The sequence below is a fragment of the Seriola lalandi genome, unplaced genomic scaffold (assembly GCF_002814215.2).
Source record: "Seriola lalandi dorsalis isolate HSWRI2012SDOR001 ecotype SW California unplaced genomic scaffold, Sedor1 jcf7180002054482, whole genome shotgun sequence".
NCBI lineage: Eukaryota > Metazoa > Chordata > Actinopteri > Carangiformes > Carangidae > Seriola > Seriola lalandi.
In genome coordinates this window covers 410,923-431,802 of record NW_019525035.1, presented here as the reverse complement: position 1 = coordinate 431,802, position 20,880 = coordinate 410,923, and the positions used below count along the sequence as shown (strand labels likewise).

General features: G+C 42.2%; 1 protein-coding gene across 1 annotated transcript in view; it reads left to right on the top strand.

Annotated features, from left to right (window-relative positions):
* kcnh3 (potassium voltage-gated channel, subfamily H (eag-related), member 3) overlaps nt 1–20,880 on the top strand; it is a 125,537-nt gene that overhangs the window by 70,592 nt on the left and 34,065 nt on the right. Inside the window, 6 exon segments of the mRNA XM_087175677.1 lie at nt 4,031–4,264; nt 7,577–7,711; nt 15,208–15,347; nt 17,283–17,577; nt 18,940–19,097; nt 19,727–19,928. Of these exon segments, the coding sequence (XP_087031803.1) occupies nt 4,031–4,264; nt 7,577–7,711; nt 15,208–15,347; nt 17,283–17,577; nt 18,940–19,097; nt 19,727–19,928 (1,164 nt within the window).

Sequence of the window (20,880 nt, the reverse complement as noted above, 5' to 3'; positions counted from 1 at the left end):
ACACACACACACACACACACACACACACACTTCACCCATCATCGTTAGGCCATAAAATATTTAATGCGGGGGTCTCGGGGGCTCTCAGAATTGATGAATCAATGAGAACGCCAGAGCACCGACTGTTCCCCCATCTACATGCCCGGGGCCATTAACTGAAAATGCACTGGCAAAATTTTCCACTTGGTATTTACGCATGCACAAATATACACACTCAAACACACACATCTGTCTTCTGCTGATCACTGATCAACAGCCTCAGAGCGGAGCTGTGTTTGTAAAGCAAGTAAACAGAGGATCACGCCAGGCATGTTCCCGCCTCTGCACAAGATTGTTACTGGAGGGAGGGGCGGATGTGCTATTGGCCAAATCAATTAATGAAACCTCATAAGGTTTTGTGATGGACTCTTGGCAGTGTTTGCTTCGCCCGATCAATTCTTGTTACTGATCTGCCGGGTTTCCTCGCTCTGGAAACCAGCAGCTGTGCCTCCAGCGGTCCGGCTCTTCTCTCACGATCAAGCCGCTTTCATGTGCGTCAGTTTGAATATTTCGATAGAAACGAACTCTGTGTTTTTTCTTTGAGGAATGTTGAATCCTTACAAAGCATTGTGTGACTCTTGCTTTGAGTGTTTACACTTTACACGCTGCAGATACTGGAGATACTGTGCAAACTGACATTTGGTTTTCTCTCCGAACACATGCCAAACACAGATGAACCAGAGCCGAAAGCCAAAACAAGCCTCTCCCGAAGCAGCAGGTGCTCGGTCACGGCGAGGAAGTCGGCCTCTCTGTGACTAATGGCTGATCCCATCACATCAAAAGACTGTGCTCGTTTTTAAAAAATGCTTATTTCTCCAAAGTCAAAATAAGAACTTTTGGCATCACATTAAGGCAACACAGGAAGTGTTTTATAAGCTGTTATAATGGATTTATTAATGGTTACATAAATCGCTGACTACAGATCAGTTATGAGCCGTTAATAGAAGGGGCTGTCACATCTTCTGGAAAACAACTGCAGCACATCTGGACCAAAAACCAACATTCATAAACTGCTTATTAACATCAGTAACTGGAGCCTTTATGCATCATAGAACCTTTTATTAATGATTTATTACCTTTTTTAGCTGCAACAGATGAACCTTCGTTAATGGCTCATTAGAAACTGAGAAACATAATAATCATATAACATTTAAAACTACAAACCTGATGATTTATTTTTAGACGTTATTATCACCATGGTATCACCATAACGACGATGCAGGAGAGTCAACATTTCACATTCACTGTCTTGTTCTCTCTACATTTTAAGTCTTTCACACAGATCAACATTAAGTAAAATAGTAAGTATTAATGAATACATTTTTCTGCAGTTGTAAATGTTAATTGCATTTTATAAACAGAATTTGCTCCAGACTTCCTGCAGCTCTCTTCCTGAGGATAAGTGCTCGAACAGTATGACAACCTGGCAACCCAAAAGTTGTTCTTATAACAGATCTATAAAGCATTAGTAGGTGATTTATTGATCGATTACAGCCTATAAACTGTTAATAAATGATGCTTTTCAGAAAGTGGTACCAACATTTAGTCGTGATGAACAGAGAGTATGAAATGTGTACACACACAGAGTCCACAGTCAGAGATGTGCACATGGAGCAGCTAATGAGTCTGTTCATAATGCAGGGACAGTTACACACACACCCATTAGCTTTCCTGCACACAAGGTCAGACAGAGCACTTCTCATTTGTAATTCAAGCTGCAAACAGCCCCGTTTGACCTCGGAGACAGTGACACAACCGTGGAAGACAGACGGAGAAACATTCATTAAAAAAAACCAACGGTGAATTCGGAGCTGATGCAGGAAGACGACAGCAGAGCGAGACTGAGCAGGAACCGGCGAGGACAACCGGAGAAGATGCAGCCGCCGAACGTGTACTGAACAAATACAAGTGTTACTGAGAGAGAGGGGGGGGGGGGGACAGTGACAATAAAGTAGAGAAAGAGACATGGTTATGGATCAGGGAAGTCGTTTAGGGGAGATAGGCATGAAAACTGTTTCCAGGCAACAAAACAAAGACTGAAGACATTGACTGAAACCTGAGGTAGATTATGTTTCTGCAAACCGCCATGAATAAAGCTTTTTGATCTGTCCCCCACCCCCGCCACACCGCACAGAATGTGTGTTAATCACGGCTGAAAATAGTCCCCAACAAATGTACGATTTACTGCCAGCTGCTAAAAACTACAGTGGCCAGATGTTTCAGGAAATCACTGAGGCTTTTAAAAAATATGAAACGACACGCTAAAATAATCACAAGAAGTTTCTACATTAAATCTGTTGGTTATTAACGAGCTGGAGGAGATTCTCACACTGAGAACAAGCAGCTGTCTCACGGTAACGATTGTTTGTTGATTGTTTTGTTTGTTTCTTCGTGTCGTTATTGTTTTCCTTAATGTGCACAGTTTGTCTTTTTTGTGTATGTGTGTGTTTTTTAACGTCTACTGTATTTGCCCTTCAGATTTCCTTGACACGATATAGTATATGGGATGTCTTTAAAAATTTACATCCTCTGTATAATAAAGTAGCTCTGCCGCAGAGAGGGTAGAAAAGTCAGACAGTTTTGAGAGTCTGATTAATGTATTTTTTATTTTTTTTGCTCTTTTCATTTGATTTGTTGCATTATTCCAGACCCAAAAAAAAAAAGAAGAAAACGTTGATATGAAAGTATAAAATCTGCTGGAGCTGGAGCGAATCACCGCTCTCTCCACTGCAGACAAAGTTTGTAGTATTTGTAATTTTGAACTCGGTTTGGCAGCATATTACTCGTTGTTGTGTAATTACTGCCGTGGCCTCTCGGCCCCTGAGCCTCGCCTCGTGCCTGGCAGCGTATCCAAGCGCAGAGCGCTGGATGACATCAGGGCCGAATCCCACGGGAAGAGAGAGGAAGCGACGGAGGCGGACTGTGGGGATTTTAAGGAAGGTGGTCTTCAGCTCTGTTATTTGGCAGCACCGGATATCTCTGCTGTCACTCCCGGAGAGGATTAAATTAGCAATTAGCTAATGAGAAGGATCGTTCTGCTGCTAATCTGAGGAATGACCACGTGTTAAGTCAATGAAACATGGCTCCTCCCCTTTTTTGTTCCTTTTTCTCGCTGGTTTGATCAGTTCCTTGTCTCGACTCTTCGTTTCAAACTGTCTCTCGAAAGAGCTCCAAGCAACACAGGCGATGAAACAACACAAACACACACACACACACACACACACACACACACTCTTGCTTTGAGTGTTTACACTTTACACGCTGCAGATACTGGAGATACTGTGCAAACTGAAAATGTCTGAAGAGAGGCTCAGAGCCTCCTCTCCTCTTTCAGTGTTATCCTCAGAGGTTTTCTCTTGGCTGGACTGTTAAAGTCTCTGCAACATTTAAAGAAGTAAAATACAATTCTCAATAAAAGTTCATGATACTTTGACAAGAAATAGAAATAAGACAATAACATTAAAGCTCCTCCAGTGTGAAGGTCTGTGTCCATGTGTAGTGTGATTATAGATCAGCTCTAGCTTCTATATTAATACTGTGAAAGTATCAAAGCCTCAGTCCACAGAGAAATGCACACAGCCTGTATTCAGAAACTGAGCCTTAAAACCAGCCGTCAGGACTTCTGGAACTTTGTGATGTCACAACAAAGCTGTCAGGTTCAGAGCCTCCTCTCTTCTGATTGGCTCACTGACCTGTTGTTACTAGAGCTCCAGAGAGAAGCCTGAGAGAGGAGATGTAAAACTACACTGAGATGGTTTTTATATCTTCTGATGGATCAACACTTTAAATAAAACACAGGACCTTTAAAAGTGAATGCATCAAACTGTTTTGTGCTTCATATTTAACATATCAGATGTTGTTGAATGTTCACAGGCTTATACAGGTGTGGGTCAAGTCCTACATCAGATGTAATGGATCTGAATTCTCAAGTGAAATCAACTTCTCTCACCGTCATGTTGATCACTCTTTCCTTTCTCTCTCTCTCTTACAGACAGCAACTTTGTCCTGGGAAATGCCCAGGTGCAGTCGCTCTACCCCATCGTTTACTGCTCCGACGGTTTCTGCGAGCTCACTGGCTACGCCCGCGCAGAGCTCATGCAGAAGAGCTGCGCGTGTCACTTCCTGTACGGCCCGGACACAAGCGACCGGCTGACGGCCCAGATCCAAGGAGCCCTCGATGAGAGGAAGGAGTTCAAGACCGAGTTGGTCTTTTACAAGAAGGAAGGTGAGAAATCACCGTGTGTGTGTGTGTGTGTGTGTGTGTGTGTGTGTGTGTGTGTGTGTGTGTGTGAGCTAACATTGGTTGAAAACTGCAAAGAGTGCAAAGTGCTGAGTGCAGAGTCCTAAAACCTGGACTTCTGGAAAAACAAAGGTAATAAAACAAATTCACATATGACTTAAAGAATAAACATAGAATATACTTAATATTTAGTGCACATGCAGCACTGTGTGCACCGAGGGAATGGATGTCTGAAGTACTTCATGAGCCATGCAAGTGTTAGAGGACATTTATATGCAAATTTGAAGGAGCTTTTATCTTACAATGGCTACCTCACCCTCTGAGCCACAATGCCTCAGCAGTCAACAGTCAGCCAGGCAGTGGTTTTAAATGGAAGAAAATCCATACAATTTCATACGAACGCTTTCAGTTTGATGAGAGTCCGGACGCTGTTCACTTCCTGTGGATCGTCAGAGCTTCAGAGTGAGCTGAGGGAAGAGATGAGACGCCGTGTGAAGTGTGAAAAGCAGAGAAAAAGAGCAACTGGGAAACGGGAATGTGAGAAATCTTGACGGAGGGCTGTGAAAGAAGAAGAGAAGAAGAGGAGAAGAGTCATCCTCTCTGTATTAATCACGGCTTTGATTTATTAATAATTAACGATGAAAGGGATGAAAGATGAGCGAGGAGGTAAAAAGAGGCGAAGGCTCGGTCCAGAGTGACAGTCACATCCTGTGTGAAGACGGACGCAGAGACGTGGACACGTCTGCTCCTCTGAGATATAAACCTGTACAGAGAGCAACACAGGGTTACAGAAACAAACACACACAAATTACGAATTACAAGTGTTTCATGCCTTTATCAGCTCTACATGAGCTCCGCATTAGCATTTAAACAGTTCTCCAGGGGAGCAAGGAGAAGAATAAACACATTCATCAGCAGTGGCCTCACTCAGATCACCACAGCTCTCTCACTAAAGAGCCCGGGGCGCAGTTTCAACACTGCATTTTATCCACCGAGTACACACTCATAATATATTCATTCAACTGCGTTCTGATATGAATGTACAATATAATACATTTTCCAGTAACCCTTTTTAATCACCGGCCACCAAACACACAGGAACGACGGGGAATAAATAAAAATAAAAAGTACTGAGTAATGTTTGGTTATTAAAGTGAGTAAAAATGCAAACAAAGCGCATTCACTTCTGACTGTACTTTTTATATGGTGTGCATTTGGATAATTGCAACATAACTGGAAATATCCTGAGTGAAATATCAGTTTAAAGTTTTCATTTGTAAATATTATATGAAAGAAACTGTAAATATTAAACTTTACAGTGAAATATTAGTGACATCTTATTGGTTTTTTTAAGAAAAGTTGTGCATACTTTAAACACAACAAACAACACACTTAAATATACACCTGTATAAAAACATATATACATATATAAAAACGAAAGAAATACATATGAAGAAAAACATTTGATAAAAAATGTCCTTGTCAAAAAACGAGAGTAATTAAAATAAGACTAAAGACCCATTTGGACTTTACAGGAGGAGGCGGGGAATTAAATATTCACTCTGCTGGAAGGTGATTTAACTTCTACTTCTCAGAGTCATAACTCAGTCAAAAGTCAACGCTCAGACATGAAACACGTGTTGATATGATCAGGTGTGAGTTACACTTCGCGGAGAGATCATTATCTCTGATGTCCGTCACAAATAAGTGTCCGTCTATCCAATTAGAATTCAGAACTTGCCTGATAAATCACATTTTGAGTCCTGCTCTCTCTATTGCTTTCATTTTTCTCTTCCCAATCAAAGTTGGTCGTGTTGGTGTTAGCATGTTACGTGTTCCCCGTGTGTGTGCAGGGCTTGTATTTTATCTCTTACTGATCACCAGCAATGTTACTTAATCAGAATAACCCCCCTAATAACCCTCTTTGAGTAATAACTCTGTGCTCTGATTAATTAATAATAATCAATATATATTCAGGACAGCCTTTCATCCTTTATCCTCGTACCTCGCTCATAGTTATACATGGAGAGGCGGAACAGAAGTCGGTACACGCTGTCGCTTCGACCGCGACTGTTTACCGTCGTGTTCCAGTCACACGGGGACAAATCCAGCCGCAATATGGCTGATGTTTTTATTGAGGTAATCCTCCCGCTTATTTAAATGCATCATGGACATACATGATCCCCTGGTGGGAATTAGCTGCAGGAAACAGTATGCAGTGTACCTAATGCAGAGTCCAAGATCACAGGCGAGTAACAGGAAACCGAAACAGCTTGTTTTTAGCCTGATTTCATGCATCTATGTAGCAGCCAGCAGGGGGTCGTTCTGTTTGATAAGTTTATTTAAACGATATTAAAAAGTCTTGGTGTTTCTCTTGTTAGAAAACCAAAACAACAATGAATCAGCTCTGCTAACGAAGTATTGTCTCTCTAATCAAATATTAATATAAATTATTCCTGCATTGTTTTCAAAAACTATTAAAATCCCTAATCACAAAAAACATGTTTACTCTGATCTGTTCCACACACACTGTCCTCACCACTCCTCAATCACAGGTGCATCAAATCCGCAGCTGAAAATAGTCCCTGACAAATGCAAACATTTGTACTGTTTTTTTTTTTTAAATCACTGAGCCTTTTTCAAAAAAAAATGAAACTATATTTCTGTACAGCCTTTTAAGATTTACACCTTCAGAGGGAATGAATGTCATGGACAGTATTGATTGACTAAATCGCACATTGCCGGTTTTGGTTTTTATTCTTCTGCGCCGGAGAAAGTCAGAGCCGGGGGCATTTCTTTTGGGTTGTTCGTCCCATTCTTCACTTTGACTCAAGGATAAACTGATTCGAATTTGGTGGTCAAAGGTCAAAGGTTAAGGTCACTGTGACCTCACAAATCAAGTTTTTGGCCATAACTCACGAATTAATCCGCTAATTACGACACGAATTCATCCGCTAATTACGACGCAATTCAGTTCAAATGTCTTGAAGGATAAAATGAAGTGAGACATTTTATATCCAAAAGGTCAAAGGTCAACTTCACTGTGACATCATAATGTTCTGCAAAAACACTTCTGGCCATTATTCAACACTGTAACTCAGGAAGGAGAGACTGTGACTATATTTCCTGTAACTTGGCTGGATGGCGGAGGGATACAACCGTGAGGAGGTGATTCTAGTTCCATGAGGTTTTCTTTCAGTAAGAGAAAAAACCTCAAATAACAACCTCGACGCAGTAACACCAGGATGGTGGAAACTATGCACTGACTGCCCATGTTTGCATTTGTGTTTTCTGCAGGGACGCAGTTCTGGTGTCTTTTGGACATTGTACCCATTAAAAATGAAAAGGGTGAAGTGGTTCTTTTCCTCGTGTCCCATAAAGACATCACCGACAAGAAGAAGGACCAGGATCCGGAGCAAGGACCCGACACAGGTGAGTTTGTAAGAGTAACACCTGCTGACAGTTCTGCTGAGGGATGGTAAAAGATGACCCAGACTTGTCCTCAGACTCCTGAGACACGTCCCGACTCCAGTGCACTTGCAGACGTAACAGACTTGCCAGGAAGTCCAAATCCACAATCCTCATGCAAACTCTCTGCTAAGCCGTAGCAATAGATGGGTCGTTAAAATGAACAAATACATGAATAATGTACCATATTTATATAGAAGACATCTGCTTCTTCCGTTTATGTTTTATAAATTTATTGATGGTAGTAAATCTTCATATCATAAATACAGAATTTGAACAGGCTGAATAATTTACATAATAATGATAATTATCTTTACCACTAATGTGGAAATGAGCCTTTGGCTTCAAACGCTGGTCATCATCATTGTAACTCACATCATGCACAGTCCAAACGACTATAATGAACATGATTCCAGGGTGAATGATGCTCACAAGTTCAACAAAGTTATTGCATTTGGTACAAAGGGTTTTCTGTAAACTTCAGATTTGTCATAATCGGAAAAACCAGACGGGCAAAGGCTAATTCATGGTGTGAAGATCCGCAGTTGAGAGTTTAATGTTGATATTAAATTGTGTTTGGCAGCTCAAATATGGCAACAATTACCATTAAGGACCATTAAAAAAAAAAAACACTTGTATTGTTTACATGGTTTTTCGTCACCACACACTCCAGCTCCCTCGCAGACTTTATGTGATGACAGTGAACGCATCACTGACAAGCGTCTGCAAGGGATACGTCTGCAGGTTCAGACGGTGGACATTCAGATTCAGCCTTTGACTTTGTACCCAGGAACTTAAAAAAGCAAGTCTGGGTCATGACAACAAACACCGTTTCCCATAAGCCCTGGGTGTTCACGGGCTTCGTGTCACGGCTCGTCAGAAGAGGCGAGTCCACGAGTGAGTCGAATGAGGAGCTAGTGGAACAGAAACTAGCTGAGCTTCAGCAGAGGAACCTGAACATACGCCCGTCTAAAAATACATGAAATCTAAAATAACTGAAGTCATTTAAAAAAAAAAAAAAAAAATGAAATAAATAAGTGATCAAATATTATCGCTCTAAACTCATTCAAATGCTCTTTACAACAAAGAAGTCGCAGCATGTTTATATCTCCATTATGTCAGCAGTGCTACATTCTGGAGGCTGTTGTGGTTTTCATGTTTTATGATGGCTGATTCAAATAAAAATCCTCCAGGACAACTCTGTCATCTTTACAGTTTAGTTTGAACATCATCATGATTACCTTTCACCACTGGGGACGGCACTTTGCCTCTGAGCGGTGAAGTGCCACGGCAGCTACTGCAACTTCAAATAAACAATCACGCATCAATTAATAACTTTAATTGCTTTCTTTTCATCCATGCGTCGTCGTTTCCCTCGTGTAAATCTCACCCTGATTAAATAAATGTCTGTCTATTTGAATATTACTTTGATATTAATGACTGCCTCTAATAAAATGCACAGGGTGAACCATAAACATCCTGTCAGAGATGACACACAGCTCGCCAGAGTGAAATGTGATAAGGTAGATACTCGGAGGGGTGGGGGTGTCACAGTTGAAATGATCGTGCAGCATTTGTGAGTTAATTAGAGGCAAAGAGGAATTAATTGCTGGTAGGAAGGATGCAAACTCCACTCCCATGTTATTTGTACATAATTGCTGCCTTTAGGAAATGAAAATACATCTTGTAAACGGATCGAATGTAGGAGGTGAGCCGCTATCGGACAGTGACGAGACGAGCCTGGGCTAGCTGGTTAGCGTGCTAACTTCAGTAGTAGAAAAGACGTTATACAGAGACAAGAGTTAACGCTGATGTTGCTTTCCACCTCTGGAGACAGATGTTGCTGAGTAAAGGAATAAAGTTTGATGCTGAACTCACAACATGTCTTCTAGACTAGTGAGTAGTCAGCTGTTAATGCTAACGCTAGCTATGTAGCGATAGCAAAAACAAATAGCTCCTTTAACCCTGTGGTTATTATTGTAACCATGACAACAACAACGTTTTAACCAAGTTGTTTTGGTGGCTAAATGCAACATAATCATAGTGTTGTTACATTAAAATAAAAAATTGATAAAAAAAAAAAGTTAATAAACAGAAGCTTGGCAGGAGACAAACACACTGCAAAAACTTTTTAACGAGGAAAAAATAAATCCAATAGAACCTTTTAATAGAAACATTTTTAAAGCAGAACGAATGGAATCTCATTAATGAATAGTTTACTGAGTTTTGTTGCAGCCGGTTGTTAAATATGGATCTTTTCATTACGGTTTAATTAGTCAAATATTTCTGTGTTTGACATTAATTGGCTTCATTCTTCTCGGGCTTTGGCTAAAAATAGTTACTTAATATTTTAGTGATATTGACCAGTGCTGCTCTCAGCTCTGTTGTAAACTGTATCTCAGCAGGATTCTGCATCTGTAGGTTTAAAGCAGTGAGCAGAGTCAGATTAGTTGCGTTTCGCCTGCGGCCTAAAAGTCATTTCACCAACAGGAACAGGAAATCTGACCAATAAAAACATATTTAGCTTGTGAATCTGTTTCACATTATTGATTGATCCTGCATCAGTTCCCACCCACAGCTGTTTGTTTCTCTCGCCCATTGTGAAAACGGCATGAAATATCCCAGCATGCAAATATCCCAGCATGCAAAGCCTAAAGAGCAGATTTATGTGTTGAGGGGACTGTGCAGTCAATATTTTGTAATTCTGCAAACATTACAAACATTCAAATCTTAATTTTAAACTTCCAAATCCTCACTGAGTTGAGTACCAGCCCTGCGGAGAAGGAGGCTGAGGTTCAGAGTAATCAAGACTCTTAAGATGAAGTGCGGTGTTTAAAATTTAAGTTTTTTTTTTTTTTTTTAGATTGGCTTTCAGAGCCGCTGTCTGCAGTGCTTCCTGGTGGGAAAGAGCACCTGCTTGAAACCACTTACCCAATTTTCTCCCACTTGCCCAGGCTCTCTCATTTGGCTGAATATCTTATTGCCTTACTGCAGAAATGATTGAAGCCTGCTTTCATACACTCCAGCTGTGTTTTACACAGCGCATGAGTTATTACATTTTAAATTCAAGCTCCCAAATTTGGAGCGCCGTGCAGACGACGGGGGACAAACAGTGAAACAGACGGAAAGGAAAAGACGAGAGAGACAAAAGAGGATTCAAATGGTTTTTCTATTTTCTGATTCATCACTGCAACACGAATATAACTGTTTACACTCCGATTGCAGCTAAGTCACCGTAAGCTCCTTTTTGGGATGTGAGAAGGAAATGAAAGATAGAAAAAGTGACGAACAACAAGCAAACGAAGGAAAGATTTTGACATTTACGATGTGATGAGTTGGCACGAACATTTACCTGCTGACTGGCTGAGCTGCTCACTTCTGGCTCTTGGCTCAGCGTGATGTGACTTTACAAAACGCAGACGCAGGGGTTGGCGAGATGAAAGGGGAGCGAGGACAGGAAGAGGCAGGAAACTCAAAGAAATAGTCTCTGACTGCTAGTTTGTGCTCAATAAACAAAGATCTGCACTGACACACATGGTGTGCACAACTACAACAAGCTCACACACATACGTATGCACACTGTGTTAGTTGACTGTGTTAATAATTGAACATGTATAGCCAGCCCACTTTCCCACTAGCACACAGGCTCCCCCAGAGAACACACTGTATATTCTGAAAGCTATCAGTAGTGTCAGCATGAGAGGAAGAGTCCAGCCCGAGGCGTGAAGACAGCATCCCTCTCTTTACATTTCATCCTCCCAGTCTGCAACAGTGAATGTATGCCGAGCATTTAAAGGTGGAAATGTACAGAATCCTTCAATACACATGAGTTTCCAGCCACCATTTATTATGAGCTGGACCTTTCCTTAGATTAACGTCTTTACTATTGGTTTAAAATGGACGGGCCAGGCAAAAGCAGGTCCAAACCATAGACTGTAAGTGCAAGATGGACATAGACTCTGTGATCTCACCCACAGATTTCTGAAGCTCAGAGTGAGCTGCTCCACCGTTGCCATCTTGGCAGTGTCTGACTCCATTAATCAATAAGCTTATCACATTGATAGGTCTTAAGCCCCTCCCCCAAGAAAAACAATGAACATTTTTAATGTTTTTAAAGATAATTTTGCTTTAGAACATTTAAAAACATTATTTATATTTTTTTATAATTACTATTACTATTTTATATTAGTACTATTTTGCAAATGATTTGTCGGCCCACTTGTAATAACTTTTATACCAGTGGGCTCCGGACCAAAGGTTGGGAACAACTGCTTTAAGGTGTCAGTTTGCTCAAAATGAACTAGCCAGACAAAAGCAAGTCCAAACAGCCACGATGAATTTCAAATTTTACCCAAATTTCAAGAAAATTGGCCAAAAAAAATAGCTAATTAATGAAAATTTCCATCCACTGCTGTCACATTAGAGATTAGATGAACAGCTGCTGGCGATAACTGTCCATGTCCACCAGTAGAGAGGCGGCGGGACGCAGTAATTAGCGGTGTGGCGATGACGGCACGAGCTTCTGGACGATCTGATGGTGCATTCACTTGTCCAGATGAAAAGTCAGACAGATGGTTGTGTAATTAAGACAGAAAAGGAAAGCTTGTGAAAAGAGAAGCCATGCAGCTGGTGGATCACGGCATGAGGTGGGTGTAATTGTCAAATTGTCGGTTTTCGCATAGTTACAGAAAGTGTTAGAGGCAACTCCATAAACATGCTGAGGAAGACTGGCCTCTCCTTCACCTGTAGCCCTGGCACCAGACCCCCCCCACCACCACCACCACCTCCCACCCCTCACACACATGTATACTGAAACAGTTACCAGACTATCGGCACTGCAGCGAAGCAAAGTTGTTCCTGAGATATTCATAAGCCTGGGGTTTAAATGCAGGTTTCTCAGGGTCCATATGCTCTGCCATCTTTTATTAACAAGCAAAGGACGCCAGCCTTACGCTAAGTGACCCCGGCCCACACCAAGCCCACTCTCTTCTAGGAGACGGTTAAATGAGGCCAGCTGGTGCCATAAATATGCAATCAATAGTTTATTATTAACATTTAAGATGAGAGCTGCTTCCAGTCGAGAGAATAAAGACGTTACAGTATCCGTCATTCTTACATCAGGAGCCCGTCTGTAGACCGCACCTCCAGACAAACAAGCTTTCCAAAGTCATGAAAGAGAACAAGAAGGGCGACTGAATCACACAGCACAGTATCCATATACTAGTAGTATATTATACCATAGGTATAAACAGAGGTAACAGAAGAATTTCTCAGGCTGAAGCTGTTTCAAAGAGCTTCGATATCCAGGTGCCACCAAATCAGTCCGGAAGAAAACACAACGGCTTCACAACACCAGCACAAAGTTTTGTGTTTGTGTGCTTACAAGCAACGAGGATAATTTAGCTCAAAAGCAATGTGGCTTTATTTATTTGAGTCTTTATTTATTTGAGTCTTTATTTATTTGAGTCTTTATTTATATTTCTTCCTCAAAGGAGAGATTGGGGGACAAAAATCTATGTTCGAAATGTAGTTTTATGCAAAAACATTTAGGGGGAAAATTCCAGATGTAGCAGATTGTTAAAGTGAAAAAGAGGAAATACAAGCACTGACTTTTAAAAATTAACCTTTCTTCAAATGTTGTTTAAATTTTATTTCATGAATTTAAAGCAGTAGCTGTGGTTCTGCAGTACAATTAATCTGTTCCCCAGACTGTGTTTCCCTGTTGAGCTTCAGATGGAAACTTTGGAAGATATCCATTTGATTTGTTTCATTTCAACTGTGGAAGCTTTTTTGCACAAACCCGTTTCAGTGTTCAGACACACTGTGAACCTGCCCTTTAATGTCTCATGTTTCCCATTGAAACGGGTCAGTGAGGCTCAGTCCCGAGTGAAAACCAGTGGGTTATTAGTAATGCAGCAAAAGCCACATTGATTTTTTTTTTTTAAGATGAGCAGAGAAGCTGGTGTTTGGGGACGTTTCTGATTGTATTCTTAGTAATCTGAGCAGCATGAGTCATCCTCGAGGATGCAGCCAACAAGTTCTACCTGGAATTTCTGTTTACCAACTGTAAAATTATCCCATCAGCCCCCGCTGACCTTGAATCTACCCTCTAACTTTTCTTTCATCTCATAATACTCTGCTCCAATGTGACTCAGCAGACAAACCTTTATCTTCACCGCCGCCGTCTGGCTTCTCCTGTTTTAAAACTTCCCAGAAGAAAATCCGTCTTTGAACATTCAGAGTCGCTGTGCGACGCGACCTCAGAAAGGAAAACATGCACCTCGTTTATGCCACACGTCTGTTGGTCGTGATGAACCTGAGAATAGACAGAGAGACAGACACATCTGCATCTTTGTGCAGTTTTAAATCTGTCCATAAATATTCTGAACAAATGAAATCTGCTGGCTACAGATGAAACACATTTGATTTACAATGGAGGGCGTTTGCCAAACATGACATCATGTTATGGGCAGAGGCAGGAAGAAGCACAATGGGAAATGTGATGTGGAAATGGACAGAACAAGGGAAGCTTTTGTGTCTGGATGACGGCTCCACAGAAAACAATCTACCGATTCAGGCTGCTGGGAGATCAGCTGACATTCTTTTACCTGCATGACGGTTACTCAAGTAGATCATCAAATTCTACCTTAAAAACACCTTAAGAATTTAGTCAATAAAGAGCCACAAAGGCCGACAGCAGATCAATATCATATCAAATATTTACAGAAAAACTGCAGCATGTGGTGCTGAGGAGCTGTGATGTAACTTATAGAGAATTCAACTCTAAAAACTGGATACAAACAAAGAGAGAAGCTACTTTAGCTTGCTTAGTTAGCTTGGTCTGACTTGATCTTCATGAGGTCAGACGTGGTCCTTTAAAAGACACCTGTCTAAGCTCTATCTGCAGGTTAAAGGTCTGTGTCCATGTGTAGTGTGATTATAGATCAGCTCTAGCTTCTATATTAATACTGTGAAAGTATCAAAGCCTCAGTCCACAGAGAAATGCACACAGCCTGTATTCAGAAACTGAGCCTTAAAACCAGCCGTCAGGACTTCTGGAACTTTGTGATGTCACATCGAAGCAGTCACCAAGCCCCGCCCACCTGGACCCACCATCCAAACCTTGCAGGATTTGGTTTCTCTGAGTGTTTTTACCTGAAATCTGCTTCATTTTTATTGGATCACTCAGAAAACAGTCAGCCAATCAGAAGAGAGGCTCAGAGCCTCCTCTCTTCTGATTGGCTCACCGACCTGTTGTTACTAGAGCTGCAGAGAGAAGCCTGAGAGAGGAGATGTAAAACTACACTGAGATGGTTTTTGGTTCTTAAAACCAGAAATATATCTTCTTATGGATCAACACCTCAAATAAAACACAGAAGAAGAAGAAAACATGGAGCTTTAAGAGAAGCTTGTGTTCTTGGATTAAATAGTAATCAATCATGTCTCAATCTCCTCCACAGATGAGGAGACGGGTCTGGAGGTGCATCAGGTAACTCGTCCCCCAGGCTTCAACGCCAACCGGCGCCGCAGTCGAGCCGTGCTCTATCACCTGTCGGGACATCTGCAGAAACAAGACAAGAGCAAGCTCAAGATCAACAATGTGAGTTTCTATGTTTTTTTGTTCAGTTGAATCCACTTCCTTGAAAAGTTTGGAGTAACTGTTGTGGTCAGGAACCAAAGAGGTTCATTATATTTCATCTCATATCTCTGCAGTAATAAGTTGTTCGGTTGCCAGAGGATGCACTGCATGCCAGAATAGCCCCAGTTTGTGCAGCTCATGTAATCATTATTTTTTACGTCTGAGACTTTTGCACTGATGACTAGATTCAAGTCACAGAGGTAGGAACATGTTTTTCTGAAGGATAAATATAGTACAAATCAAACTATATAAAAAAACCCGTACAGGTTGTTCATCAACAAACAATCTGTTTTGAAGACTCCAGGTTCTTCAGAGACTCTTTCATCCAGATGGAATCAAAAGTTCTTCCAGAAGTTTCTTTAATTGTTTCCCAAGTTGCTTCAACGACGCGTCCAGATCTGCAGTCCGTCTCAGTCTGGATCGTATTTTCATTATCACGTGATACAACACACCTCCACTGCAACGGGGGGGGGGGGGGGGGGGGGGTATCAGTGCATCACTGCTCTGTGGGTCTGCTGCAGTACAGTGGGCAGCGCGTCCGGACAGATGGCGTGAAGGTCGTCGGGCGTGAGCTCACTGTTTGACTTTGGGGTAAAAAGAGCTCGACTGGACATTTCGCTGATGTCAGTGATTAAAAACAAGCTGCAGAATTAAGCAGCTGTTTACTGAGGGATTGTGTATATTTAAGGATGATTATCTGTTTTTGGTTTTTATTTGCAAACACTGGGAAATTGGTTATTTTGGAAAAGAATTGGTGAAAAATACGAAATATTGTGTAGTTTAACATTTTAGCCTTTTTTTTTTAAATAAGCTTCTGTTTTCACTTTCTATTACTTTTTTTCAGAGGCAAGAAGAAACTGTTGCTGCTTCACAGTGTCCTCAAGAAACTTTATGATTAAGGAGATAAATTCTGATCTCTTCATGAAACTGTTTTATTCTCTAATACAAAAGTCCTGAAACAGATCCTCCTTCGTTTGTGTGACAGCTGCTTCAGAGGTGTTGGTTCAACTTCAGGCTCCTTCTGCAGGATGCTGTTGAACTGTGCTGCATCATAGAGGTGCAGCTTCTGAACAAGCAGAGCAGGCGGCGGCTTGAGGCCCCTGAGGGCCGACAAACTCCCTCCTCCTTAAACAACCAGTGGACGATTTGCAATGACTCCTCTTTTTCCCAAAGACCTTTTTATTGGCTTCTGAGCAAATAGAGAGAGTGTAGATTCGTGTAGTGCATCACTTTAGAGAGCGTTAAAGAAGCGTGCGGTGACATCTCCTCCAGCTTCCTAAAGGGGCCCCGTTTAGATTAAACACAACGGGGATCTGTGATTGGTCGTTAGATACGCCCATGTGTGTCCCCGCTTGCACCGATACACAGAAGAAAATAATAAGTTTGAAATAAGTTAATGTTTAGCCTCCAGAACGACCACAGTCGAATCAGCACCTTCATAAAGGAGGATTTACTGCAGGACTGTAGGATTACACCGCTTTACTTTCTGCTTGCTGTACCTAATAAACTGAGTACACACTAATACTTCCCTGTCGTCTCCTTAAATATCTCCACAGTTCTAAAAACATTTTTCCACAATGTTTAACATCATCATCTTTTATCTGCTTTTTCCGCAGCTTCATTAAAACTCTGCAGTAAAACACATTTAAAATGAGCGAGACAGATTTTATGGCTGCGCCGTTACATCAAGTGGAAAACTCTAAATGGCCTGTGAATTATTTTATATAGATTTTATACACACTGTAATTTCACCTGAAAGCATGAAGAGGTTCAGTAAGTGTGTGTTACTGTGTGTGTGTGTGTGTGTGTGTGTGTGTGTGTGTGTGTGGCTTGAGGGAGAAAGAGAGAGAGAGAGAGAGGAAGTGATGCTGACTCTCTCCCTGTCGTCCAATCCAGAACATGTTCGGGGAGAAGCCTCCGATCCCGGAGTACAAAGTAGCAGCCATTCAGAAATCTCGCTTCATCCTCCTCCACTACGGCACCTTCAAGGCCGGCTGGGATTGGCTGATTCTGCTGGCGACCTTCTACGTGGCCGTCACCGTGCCCTACAACGTGTGTTTCACGGTGGTGGGAGGGCGGGAGGAAGGCGGCGGCGGCGGCGGCAGCGGCAGCGGCAGCAGCAGCAGCAGCGCCGCCCCTCGGAGCCCGCCCAGCGTCAGCGACATCCTCGTAGAGATCCTGTTTATTTTAGGTGAGAGAGAGAAGTGTTTTCATCTCTGCCACAACGTGACAAACACACACTCAGACACACACCTGAGCACTTCACACTAACACTAAGTTCAGTAATGAACCAGATTCAGTGGCTGTAAATCGTCTATTTGTCTGGATCTGAGAGGCTCGTCAGTCCTAACAGAAGTTTTCTTTAACTTTTTAATGATGCCACATGGCAGTGAAAGGATATGAGCCATTCACAAGTCACCATTATGTCTCATTGCGAACTCATTTCCTAGAAAACAGGCCTCTTTGTCCACAGTCGTGTCCATTTAACTGTAGGAAACTCTTCAATGGACCATTTGCCTTAATGGAAAAGAGCGAACACAAGCCCTCCGTCGATAAACTTCTGCAATGAAATTATACGAGGCACCCGCAGTGCAGTAGCCCTCTCCTGTCAGTCGATATCCCATTTGTCAGAAACTAATAGGCCGACCTGTTTATCAATACGTTCGCTCATCGAACAGCAGCGGATTGAAATCAGGCCTCTGATTATTCATTCTGGTCTGAATTAACCACATCCTCAAGCCTCTGATTGAGACCTGAAACACGGAGTGGTGGTTCACTTAAAGGCTCTTGTCCATCACAACAGACTTTTTTGTTTTGGTTTTTTTTTGCCAATTTTTGCAGATTTTAAAAAATGACTGGAGCGTTCACGGATGTTCCAGGATTCAGGAGTTGAGAGACATCGTCAACGTCAGAAAACAACCAGTGAGCGAACATGGGAGTCGAGAAATAGATCCTGATTAAAGCCAAGACGTGTCCTGAATTAAAACTAGAGCTTTTTAAATCGTTGAGCCTCGAATGTCAGTGTCCTTCAGTGTTTTTCAGGAGGTTTTGAAACTGCCTCTGCTTGTAGTTACTTTGCACTTTAAAGCTTTTACAGTCTAATGGTCTAAAACACAAAAATATTAAATTAACTGTAATTAGACAAACAACAGCAGCAAATTCTCAAACATTTCAGAAGCTGAAACCATCATTTGGTCGTTGACTAATTAAATGAATCAAGATTAAAGTTACGATATGAAACTTCTCCACATTAAAATGTCTAAAAATGACCAGAACTGTGTCGCTGACGAGAAGCTCCCATTTAATCAATAAATAAATATATGAACAGAGTCAGTGTTTTTAAACGTTACATCCAAAAGGCATAATTCATTTCTTCTACATACATGTATGTACACTCTGCATGTTACAAGTCTTTCCCTGTTATTTTAAGGTGACTTGCGTGTGAGTGGTTGAACACCCATTGCTCTACATGTGATTCATTGCTGTGCGATTATCATGTGACAGTGAGTGAGTGAACACTGTCGGCTTCTACTGTTGTTGTCGTCCCCTGCAGACATTCTGCTGAACTTTCGAACCACTTTTGTGAGCACGTCGGGTCAGGTAGTGTACGACGCCCGCTCCATCTGCGTTCACTACGTCACCACCTGGCTCTTTGTCGATCTCATTGCCGCCCTGCCCTTTGACCTGCTGTATGCTTTCAACGTCAGCGTGGTGAGTCTCCTCTCTGTGTGTTACCGTGTCGTCCGTCTCTGCACGTTTGTGTGTCTGCAAAGTGCGACAGGTTGACAAAGTGTGTGACAAATCAGGCTACATGTGGACGTGCACTCGTGTCTGCTGCATTCATTTTCCACACTGACACGCCGGCGGTAATGAGCCACATTTGGAGAAAAGGGAAAGTGAGTGCACAGTGTCGTAGGCTCCCGTGTGCATTTATTAGACCAACATTTCACCCAAACTGTTGCTCATCAGACAAACAAACGACGCAGAGCCAATCTGATGTTGCTGCACATGCTACAGCTCTCACTGATCTGTTTCCATGCTCGGGATCCTGAGAGATGTTGAACTGCAGGGTGAATTACTGCACATGCATGTAAAACGAACACTGAGACGCTTTTTGCTTTTGCTTTTTTTCTGGTTTGCAGCTGAAAAAAGAAGAAGAAACTAAAAATGCATCTTTAGAACAAAACTGTCAAAAACACAGTTTTAAAGAATAGATCTTTGGGCACCTTTGCAGACTAGTTTCTTCATATTAAAGACATGATGAAGGCTGCAGCGGTGTGTGTGTGTGTGTGTGTGTGTGTGTGTGTGTGAACTGATGAGGTGTGTGTCTGTCTGCGCAGTACTTCGGGGTCCACCTGTTGAAGACGGTGCGGTTGCTACGGTTACTGCGGCTGCTGCAGAAGCTGGAGCGCTACTCCCAGTACAGCGCCGTGGTCCTGACTCTGCTCATGTCCATGTTCGCCCTGCTCGCCCACTGGATGGCGTGCGTCTGGTACTTCATCGGCCGCAGGGAGATCGAAAGTCCCGGCTCCTGGGAAATTGGTTAGTATCCACCAAGTACTGTATTCACTGTAAGTATAAATCTGAGGTAATTGTACTTTCTATTTCATGTGACTTAGTAACTAATGACTTTACAGATTCAAAACCTTCATACAACACATGTCGTCGTCTTAGCTTAGCTTAGCATAAACACTGGGAGTAGGGGGAAGCAGCTAAGCAGGCTCGGTCCGAGGGTAAGAAAACCTGCCTACCAGCAGCTCTGAAGCTGTTGGACAGAGCCACGCTAGCTGTTTCCCCTTTGTTTCCAGTCTTTGTGCTAAGCTAACCGGCGTCCCAAAAATGTCAAACTATCATTTGAAGTAAAGGATGTAAGTGCTCCTCCCACACAGACTACGTCTTACTGTACAGACCTCAATCAGCGAACCACTTTAATAACTTTCACTTGTTGCCATGTTGTCGAGGCCAAATAAAATGTTCCCATTAGGTGTTTACAGTAAATGGCGCTCTCCTCAGATCTAAATTTAGTGTCTTTGTGGTGGGAGTGAAGCAGCTTTATGGCCCATTTTCTCTGGGTGGAGAGCTTTTAGTGTACAGTTTTATATTTCGCTCAAGTTTTTAATTGTCACTCTGCATCTACTGTAAAAACCCTGCCAGACACCAGAATTTCATTTGGGCAAATCGAGCACATCTACAGCATCGCAGTTAGAAAAGACGGGGAAACTCTATCACTCTTCTCAATTACAGTGTGGGCCGTGTCCTGAGGAAAATAATTTTAGGGCTCCCAGATGCAGATTAAATGACATCTCATCTTATTGCAGCCAGAGTTTGTTCTTCGCCGCGATGAGCCGGGTTCAGGTTCACACAAGAATCTTCAGCTACCGCGTCTCGCTTGAAGGACGGGATCTGAGACCACACGTCTCTCAGCTCAGCAGAGCGATGGCTGTAATTTTGTACTCACAACAAGAGCAACTCCCCACTCCACCCCCCCCACCCC